The sequence below is a fragment of the Nelumbo lutea genome, chromosome 3 (assembly GCF_056320005.1).
Source record: "Nelumbo lutea isolate HS-2025 chromosome 3, American lotus-T2T, whole genome shotgun sequence".
Lineage (NCBI taxonomy): Eukaryota > Viridiplantae > Streptophyta > Magnoliopsida > Proteales > Nelumbonaceae > Nelumbo > Nelumbo lutea.
Genome location: NC_142686.1, coordinates 37,299,332 through 37,309,741, shown reverse-complemented (window position 1 = coordinate 37,309,741; position 10,410 = coordinate 37,299,332). Strand labels below are relative to the sequence as shown.

Here is a 10,410-nt window from a genome sequence, read left to right as displayed (position 1 = left end):
TAATTGTTTTTGAAATAAACACTTATCCATCGCTTCTTTTGCCAACTAAAAATAAGTGCTTATTTTCTATTTATTATGTAATCCCACCACTTATTTAAATAAGTAATTATTTAATTCATATAAAATCCAATGGATAAGATACGATTTGAAGAGGATATTAAGTTATTAACGAATCAAATTTGGATCTAGGTAAATCGAATTTAATTCGATCCGATCCCTTTTCAACTCTTCTTCGCGCTGGCCACCGAGCCAAAATATCATATCATCATTCATCAAACCTTACCCTAAACCGGCCCGTATCAATAAAACCAAACCAAATGCACCATCAGACTCAGCCACTCAGACCACTCTTAAGTCCTAGTGAACCGATTACGGTACGTGGGACTCGTATACGGATTAGTTTAGCACTTTATCATGACTGATGGCTCATCAGTATTATGAAAAGAACTGTAGACAATATGAACACCCATCAAAGGTCATTCTACGACCAAAGCATCTGATCTGCTGATGATCTCATCATTCTGTCTATGCTAACGCTAAGATGGGAATAAGATGACGATAGATCGCCAGTACCGAGCACCTTAGATATCCTCGTCAGTCGTCACACAAGGAGAACAACATTTAACGAGCGAAACAAAGAACCAAGGAGGGAAGAGTAATCCAGAGCTTTATCTCTTCGGTTCCTCCTCTCTCATGGCGTCCCTGTCCGCCCATCGTATCCCTCTCTCACATCCTTCCTCTCCTTCCTTAAACAATGGAAGGCTCTCCACCTCTCTCTTTCCTTCATCGGTCAGCTTGAGTTCAAACACCCGTTTTTCTCTGCAATTTCTGAACAGAAAATCTGTTCTTTCAACTTCAAGGTCTCTTACCGTGAAATCAATGGCGCCTCCCAAACCTGGAGGAAAACCCAAGAAAGGTATGCCTATTTCATTTCTAGAAGTAGGTCGACTTATGTTCTCCTGATCTCTTCTTAAGGAGCCTTTCTCTTCCTCAATTGTTCGAGTGGTTGAGCGTGCTCCATACCTTGGTTAACTTTTTGGTTTTTGAAAGTGTGGTTCTAGGAAGGTCATTAGCACTCTCACTTGGGACCGGTTCCTAAGCCGTCGAAATCTTTCTTTCTTCATAGTTTTTTTGCAGTATTAATTGGAACCGTCATCTTTGTCTATTATCTATTATTCAATTTCTTCATATGGTTTGCACTTAATTGGTTGCCTTTGTTCTAATGACAGTAACTGGAGTGATTAAGCTTGCTCTAGAGGCAGGGAAGGCCACTCCCGCACCACCTGTCGGTCCGGCCCTTGGTTCTAAGGGTGTCAATATCATGGCTTTCTGCAAGGATTACAATGCAAGAACTGCCGACAAAGCGGGTTATGTGATTCCAGTAGAAATTACAGTCTATGACGTAAGTTACTAAGTTATGGCTTTATAGTAAACAAGTTCTTCTAAAGTTTTCCCGTCGAGGTGCTTTAATTTGTCCTACCACCCTTTTTATAGTCTGCTAAGTTTAGACAAAAAAAGCTAGACTTTTATTTTGTGTTTAAAAAGATATTTCTTTGGTGTAATATGGTTGGATAAAATGCTCTCTATTCAGTAGGTGTCAATTTAATTCTATATTGTGCCAATGTTTCATTCAGTTTCATTCATGGGATATTCTTTTCTTCACTTACAGGACAAAAGCTTTACTTTTATTTTGAAGACCCCGCCTGCCTCTGTTTTGCTCCTTAAAGCTGCAGGTATGTTTCTTCCTTAATTAAACAGAAAATACTGATGGGAAAATTTGTGTAGAGGTCCAAATATATAGATTTCCTAGTTATCTACACTTGACCATGTCTACTTGTTCAATATATTGTATTCTTGGCAAGCATTGACATTTCAGGAAAATTTGCATTGTTGGCTTTCTCTGTTCCTACCTAATTGAAAATCCCCTATGATACTGAGATCTCATTGTACTTAATGGAGTTATTGAATGGTTGAGTCCTTTGTTTCTCTTTTGTCATCTAAGTGATGTTTTGGAGTACATAACAAATAGAGCCATTCCCATTTCTTTCTTAATGTTGTAAGGTCTTCAATTTCTCTAAGAAATCTTTGCAAAAAAACTCTCTAAGAAATCAGGCTTAAGAAACCCTAGGCATTTGAAGGGGCCAAGGGACCATGATGAGCATTGACTATTGAGTAGGTAGGAAAGAGATCCAGGTCTTTTGTGATACTCCAACAAATTGTTTATCTTGCTAGCAATTATTTCCCTAGGTTCCTTTGTTTTGATTTTTTCTTCAATATGTGGAATCTCAAACTCCTAACCTATAGGTTCTCTGATGGAGTTGGTTTAATTTCGTTTGCTGGGTTGATGGCATGTTCTGCCTCCATGACATGGCATTCCTAATGGGCCATGTTGGTCTATGACTCAGATGAGACTGTTGTGCTGTACACTGATCCACGAGTTGTAAGGGAGACATGGCGGCACTGCGGCAGTATCTTAGTAACTAATTAGGTCAGCACTTTTACTATTTTCTTTGTGTCTGGCTACCCAAAATTCCGGATAGGATGTCTTTCCTCCTTATAGTAATAAACCATCCTTTACTTGCTCGTCAAAATAAAGAAATGTGAGAGCTTCTCAGGAGAAAGTGATTGACTGAATGCATTAGGTGCACTTTGAGTGTGTTAGTGTGGGACTTATGGAATTTAGCTTGTTCATTAAGGGACATTTAGATGCATTATTGGCACTCCATACCCTTATATATAATCCATTTGATTCTTTGGCTAAGATGGGTTTAAAGCTTTAAATAGACACAAGTAGACCTGTTCATGGGCCGGATTTGGGCTTGGCTCTTGCCAAAATTTTAATGGGGCCCAGCCCAAAGCTCGAGCCCAACATAGTGTAAGTCAGGCCCGAAGCACGGCCCGTGAACAGGTCCAGACAAGTTAGAGCTAGTAAGTGGTTACCAATTGTTGCTTTTCTAAAGCCACATTTGGGCGTCATTTTCGTCAATGCAAATTCAGTCTTACTAAAGAGACAAAAGAAGAAGAAAGGTAAAGAAGAGAACTAGCAAGGTTGTTCTGTAGTCTTTATTATGATTTCAGGATTTCAGCAGTTTTTTGAAAGAGACATTTGATGGATTCTAGTGACAATTTTAGGAGGTGAATTATTTGTCATATCATATGAAAGGAAACTTTGGACCATTATTATTGGGATTTTGGTGGGTGAGATTAATTGCCATGTATCTTGCATTCTCTGTCAGCAGTTTATTTTTTTCCTGATTATATTCTATAGATATAGCCTATATTAATTGGTGAACCACATGTACCTTCATATGGTAGTTGTGCTGTTGTGCAATTTTGTTTTCCTTCGCATGATCTTTTAATTTATGGTATCTTTATTCTTATAAAGTTTTTGAGGTTTCTGATATCCACTTATTTTCTTAATAAACCCAACATCAATGAATACATTAGTGCAACCATTTTTTTTTTTGTGTCTACTGTGGGGGTGGGGGGATGAAACTCATTCTTTTAGCATCTCGGTTGGTCTGTTAGATTTTGTGTGCTTTAGAAACATGGCACATGGTTGATTTGGGTAGAGAGATCTGGTAAAAAGCAAATGATCAGGAAAATATAAAAAATGATAAGAAGCTGTAAATAATTGCTTATGGTATCTTTATTCTTATAAAGTTCTTGAGGTTTCTGATATCCACTTATTTTCTTAATAAACACAACATCAGTGAATACATTAGTGCAACCATTTTTTTGTGTCAGCTGTTGGGGGGGATGAAAATCATTCTTTTAGCATTTCAGCTGGTCTGCTAGATTTCGCATGCCTTAGAAACATGGCACATACTTGATTTGGGTAGAGAGATCTGGTCAAAAGCAAATGATCAGGAAAAAATACAAAAATAATAAGAAGCTGTAAATAATTGCTTATTTATTCTCTCTATGAGTTATGGTCTAGCTGTCATATTGTTGAATATCATAGTTTCTTATATGATAATGATCTGGATTTATTGTACTTCTAAGTTTTAGATTGGTCACCTTGTTAATAGTAACTAATCTAAATCATCAGTGAGATGTTTATTTCTTTCATTTGAGTAAAATCCATGCTCAGCATTCAGGATTGAAAACTTGAATTGGTTTATGATGCACGGTTATTGGAATCAACTGAGCATCAAATAAAAAAGTGTGCTAGTCTAATTTAACCTGGAAAAATCAACTTAAAGCCATCAATTCCATAGATAATTTAGATTGATAAAATAAGTGCAATAGATAAATTATCCTGGGCAATGAAAGTTGGCGTACCAGCTCATAATTTTGGTCTTTTTATTCAGGCCTAATCCTCTATATTGGTCTCAAAATAATTTCTATTAACTTTTAGGCCTCCTGGTTTGAACCAATGAGTAAAACTGTCCAGCTGACTTTTTTGGAGATATATTGAAGGCAACAAGCACATAGTCAGAAATGTTTCTTAAGAGATATTTTTCCCAGTTTTCTTTTTCTTTTTCTTTTTTTTTTTTTGTAGAATCTTAGTACAAACTACAAAAACAAGTACATGACCAGGTCCTGTGGTTATGCCGTTATGTGTTTATGGCTTAGCATTAATGTTATGGTGCCCCAAGGTTATCTGGAAATTGGGGGTTATTGTGGGGCTATAATACCACAGAAAACTACAAACAGGAGCTTCTCACTTGTGTGTTCATGAAGGTGAATTGGAGAGGGGTAGTTCTGGTTATGGTTAGTATTGTGTGGATGGGGTGATATGTATACCTTCAACATGAAGTCAAATTTTATCCAACAACACATCATTCTCTGATAGAAAGTTCTTGAAGGTAAAAAAAAAAAAAATCATGGGAGCAGGTGTTTAAAGCTATTTGAAAAGTTCTCTTGATGTGCTAGCAAATCTGGTAACTTGGGTGGGTCTAGTCAAGCTCAATAATTTATGCATTTATACCCTTTACCATAGACGGTGGAGAATCTAGCAAGGGCTAATAGTGTGACTCAGGAGGATAAAGGGATAGGCCTAATCACATGGCAGAAAGTAGGCCCATGGTTTTGGTGGACTATATGAAAGATGACCTAGTTCTAAATCATAGACATCTGTCTTTATTCTTGTACAATGAGCAGGGTAAGTTTAAATTTCAAAAGAAATCCTAGGGATACATGGCAACTGTCTAAAACCTAGCTAAAGTTGGTGATAAAGGGATGCTCACAAGAGATTGAAAATAAAAAGGCTACCCAAAATCAAATGGTTGGAATCGGAAAGGAAGGAATTCCCCCAGGATATATTTAGATGACGGAAGATGTAAAAAATCATAGATCAGGAAGGGAGTTCAATATTCAAAACAGATCTGCCATGCAGAGAAGGGCACCCACAATGAAGCACATCCGAACCATGATTCATTGGTCCACCTAATAAATTGACTACCTAGAAGTGGTCCAGCTCAGGGTTAATTGTGATTAAAAGGGCTCTCCAATCATCACTGTGGTCTCCAGAAAGTTCAGAGGGAGTCCTTACAAGTGCCTTCTCATGCTAGTGCATAAAATTATAGGGAGGACAAAGGGAGAGAGGTCGCAGACTCAATTATAGAACCTTTTGCTGATGGAGGTAGGTCAGCAACTGTTCAAAGGTTCAAGCATGATGGTGTATGGGATTGGGAGTGGAGAAGGGAGACTCCCCAGGTCATACTGTTAGAATATTAGAGTCTTGAGAAAGTGGTAAAAAATCACTATCTGAGGATGGGGTTTAGCAAAGCTGTACATAAATTACTATAATTGCATTGGTGAAGGAAAATTATTAGGCAACGAATGGGAGGAGGCTCCCAGGGAGGAAGAACTTTCAAACTGTGTTCTTGGGACTGTCCTTTGCCAGGCTTGAAGAAGTAAACCAGCGAGATACCAGAGGCAATTGAGTTGAGAACTTTGGAAGAAAGGGGGAAGGCATATGCATGGACAAGAAAATCTTCAGTTAAGAAGAAATAAATTTTCTCAGGTTGGAAACTCAAGAAGAGAAGTAATGGAATTACTACAAGGATTGAAGTTGGGAAATCCTTTCTATCTCAAAAACATTGAGGTGGAGGGAGATTTGAAGCGGTAGTAAGCTGGTTGAAAAAATGAATGTTAATTGTCAAAGGACATTGCAGTATAGACATCTAATTAGAGAGGGAGGACATATGGCAAGGCTTCTGTAGAACCTGGGTGCTAACATCAACAAATAGTGTAACTGATGCTTTTTTCACTTTGACATACTTAAGTTCACCAAGGAACAGCACGGAGATAGACACAGGAGTGAGAATCTGATGCATTTCAAGAGTCTGACTTGGCAAGACAAAAAACATGGATTCTTGGTCACATCTAAAGAAAATCATGCACCATTAAAATAGTTCATATTTTTGGAATTTTAGCATCATATCCTGGTTAAAAAAGGTACAAAATGTTGCCTTTGTTACTAAGTAACATTTTATAGGAAAAATGACATTCAGTTTGTACTTTAGTCTCCATTTGAGAAGAGTAAAAGTACAAATATGTACAGTGCAAAAGCTTATATACAGTATTTCTAAACATTGTATTTGTGTACATATTTGTATTTGAACTCTTTCCAAACTGAGCCTTAGCTGTTCATTTATGTTAAATAAGCTAGGAGGAAAAAAAGAAAATGTTCATAAGCATTCCTTAAGAATTCATTGTATGTCAGAATCTGATGCATGTCCTACACAAACACTTCATTTTGGGAAGGCCATGCAATCCTATCAAGGAGCATCTCTGGTAAACCTTACAAAATAATCGGTGTCCATAGTAACCTATGATGTCCATGTGCATTTACATCATTGCTATTGATAAGGTATCTTATTATACAAGTGGAATTATTATGTAAATCTTCATCATCATCATCATCTAAGCCTTGTCCCAGCTATGTTGAGTCAGCTACATGAACCCTGCTTCACCATTCCCTTCTGTTCAGTGTCATATCCATCGTTAAATTATGGGTGCACAAGTAGTATTATTATGTAAAATATCAAAAAAAGAAAAAACAACAGATGTGGTAAAAGATAAGTAAAAAATAAAATGTACTGTTGGTTTTAGTATATGAATTAGGAAGATAGGGGTGTCAATATCATGATTTGTTGTAAGACAAGTTTTGGACTTGACCAATGATAGTTATTAAAATGAAGATTAGGAACATACTGGTGAAAATAGCATAAATTTTGTTTATGCTAGGGAAAATATCATAGGGAAATTTTTTTGCATGATTAGCAGAATATCTGAAACTAATTATGATCACACAACGTGGTGTACAGGAGTGGAGAAAGGTTCTAAAGACCCAAAGAGAGAGAAAGTGGGGAAGGTCACAATTGACCAGTTACGTGCAATTGCAACAGAAAAGCTTCCAGACTTAAACTGTTCGACCATTGAATCAGCAATGAGAATTATTGCTGGCACTGCTGCTAACATGGGCATTGATGTTGACCCTCCTGTTCTGGAACCCAAAAAGAAGGTACTTGTATAGCCATGTTAGTTTTACGTTTGCAATTTTGCTTAACTTGTATTCAGAACCATCCTCATGAGGAACAAAGAGATGACATTCATTTTGGTACTTCTTTTTCCTGTCATTGTTTTATATGAATCATTAATTATCGGTATTTATCACTCAGAATGGCTTTTTGTACCATAAAGAGTCTTACACTGCCTTACGTATTGAGCGGACATCTCTGGGAAGGTTGATAGGTTGAGTTGTCACAGACGAGAATAGCTGATTTTGATCATCAGTTATGGAACAAATTAAATTAAGATTAATTGAGTTGTCACGGTGACCAGAATAGCTGATTGAACCATAATTTTGGAACAAAGTTTGGCCTGAAAAGCGTATTGTACAGAAAAAATATTTTGCACAAATCTGGTCCCATTCCTGCTATGTGCAAGCATTATGAATTTGTGTAGGGGAGCCACTTGGGTCAGGTTGGATTAGGGACGGCAATGGGACGGGTTTGTAAATTCTAGACCCTACCTGTTTCCCTAAACCTCCCAACCTATACCCACCCCAAAACTCGTAGCAGGTTAGATTTTGAAAATCCAAACCCTTCTTGTACATGAAAATGCAAAACCCTCTTTCACCCTACCTTGTCTGCATTCAAGGGTAGGGGGTGGGTTGAGTTTAGAATCCACATCTAATTTCCTATTATTTCTCGTTATATATAATAAATAAATAAGTAAAAAATACATAAATACAAACAAACAACAAAAATTCCAATTATTAGATTAATACATTATAAAAAATGCATAAGTTATCAGTTATCTTTCACATAAAATTAAAAATATTATTAAATTCAGCACCTAAAACATAAATGTTATATTTTTTTCAACAATATAGGGTTAGGGAGGGTTGGGTTTTGCTGGTGCGCGATCTGAATGCTCCTAGTTAGAAGGTAGCTCGGATGTCGGTTGTCAAATGGATTGCTCGAATTGCAAGTGAGATGGATCAAAGTACCCAGGGTGGCTAACCTAGCAAGGCCACTCCAATGCTTAAGTTAGTACTTAGTAGTGAATTGCGAACTGGAAAGCAATAACCTTGAGAGTTAGAATGCACTTGATCGCACACCTCCATGGGTACTAGGGGCTGATGTCTTTATATAGTTAAATCGCCGTAAGCCTCATGAAACCTCTCTGAGATCTCCGACTCGATTTGTAGGAGTCTGTTCCGCTTCGAGAGGTGGATAACGTGCTGGCTGATAAGGCTCATCGTGTCCATCTGATTCGGGCAGGATGAGGATGAGGCCTACGGTTGCACGATATGATCCTGAAAAGCTCGGAGATAGCTAGCGGGCTTCTAAAATTTGCTACGTGTCACTTCGATAGATTTGGTCATCCGAGGTACCCAGACTTCGGTGCTATTCAAGGTGACCGGGACACTCAAGGTGACTCGATTTGTTAAGGTGGCCGGAGGTGCCGAGTCATCATCTAATTGGCAGGTCGCGTCCACATGTCCTTTGCTTATTAGGTCGGGTCAAATCACCCCTCATCAGGTTTAGCTCAATACTGTACTGTATCTATACCCGTATGTGTTGTAAAATCTCAAAACCCTCCTTGCTCCAAAACCTATCATTCAAGGAAATACCACCCAATTGGAATAGATAACTGCTAGGTAGGGTAGAAATTGCTATCCCTAGATTGGATTGGGAATTTGTTAAGTTTTTAATGGGTCTTAACACAAATCTGAGCCCATTGTTCAAACTTATAGTTGACGTCAGTTCTGTATTCTATCTTTTATTAGCGCTTTCCACAAATAACAACCATAATTGAAATTTATAATATATTAATATTAAGAATAAAATATAAAAACCTCCTCTAAAGTTTCTGACAATCATCAAAACCTCTTCTATAGTTTTATTTTAGTAAAAACCTCCTCTGAATTTTTAAATAATTAGACAATGACTTAGAGGGAAAACTTATAGTTGACGTCAGTTCTGTATTCAACGACTTAGAGGGAAAACTTCACCATTTACAAAATTACTCATCTGCATTTACGAAATTACCCTTATCACACACCCAAATCCTTTGCGCCTTCTTTCTTTTCTTCCAGTAGCGGTAAACCATCCATCTCTGAACATGGTAGTAAATCAATGTGATCGATAACGCTATTAACATTCCAAACATCGCCCTAAAATTTAAACGTTGAACAACATCAATTTTTGAACACGGTAAATTAACAACATATCAAATCTGAGCTTAGCTCTTTATTGCTAGACGAACGTTATACTCTTTGGCGAAGACGAAATGGACAAATCCCTTGAGGGAGCTTGACCTGTAAAATTGCGATGTGGAGGAGCAGGCCTCGTAAGCCAATAGCAATGGAAGCCGCAACCATTACTACTGTTGGAGCGCCATAAACAGCCCTGCCCAATCAAAACTCATATTAATATCTAAGCAAATAAATAAAAATTCCTGCCCAATCAAAACTCATATTAATATCTAAACAAATAAATAAAAATTCCTTCTTCCCATAACTAAACCGATGCAGTTTCAGTCATGGAGCCGACCAACACAAGACCAGGAGGACCACAAGCAATGTGATCGATGGTACCACATATCGGGCAATGGAATTAACGCCGGTCATTCGTATTCGGCCGAGGCTCAAGCTCACTCTAACACTGTGATAACTGTCTATACAAAAGTACGCACACATTCAGATTTGTTGACTGAATTCACCTAACCAGAACATGGCCATCCCAAGACGGTCATTAAAGAGTATAGTGATTGAACCTTTTATTATTTGCAGCACCGACACGTTCCACTTGCATTAATGAAAAAGAAATACTCCATAACCCAACAATCCAACAAGCATAACGACAAATAGTTAGATAATGGAAGCTTCAGGGAAAAATCAGCTTTTTTTGCCGAGAAGCTCACTAGAAGGATAGGAAATGTGGGACCAAA

General features: G+C 37.7%; 1 protein-coding gene across 1 annotated transcript; it reads left to right on the top strand.

Moving 5' to 3' along the window:
* The first annotated feature begins 437 nt into the window (after window positions 1-437).
* Window positions 438-7,652, top strand: PRPL11 (plastid ribosomal protein l11). Its single transcript, XM_088977577.1, has 4 exons — window positions 438-916; window positions 1,230-1,402; window positions 1,670-1,733; window positions 7,278-7,652. The coding sequence occupies exons 1-4, from the start codon at window positions 694-696 to the stop codon at window positions 7,484-7,486; spliced, it is 669 nt and encodes a 222-aa protein (XP_088833703.1). The 5' UTR covers window positions 438-693; the 3' UTR covers window positions 7,487-7,652.
* The last annotated feature ends 2,758 nt before the right edge of the window (window positions 7,653-10,410 follow it).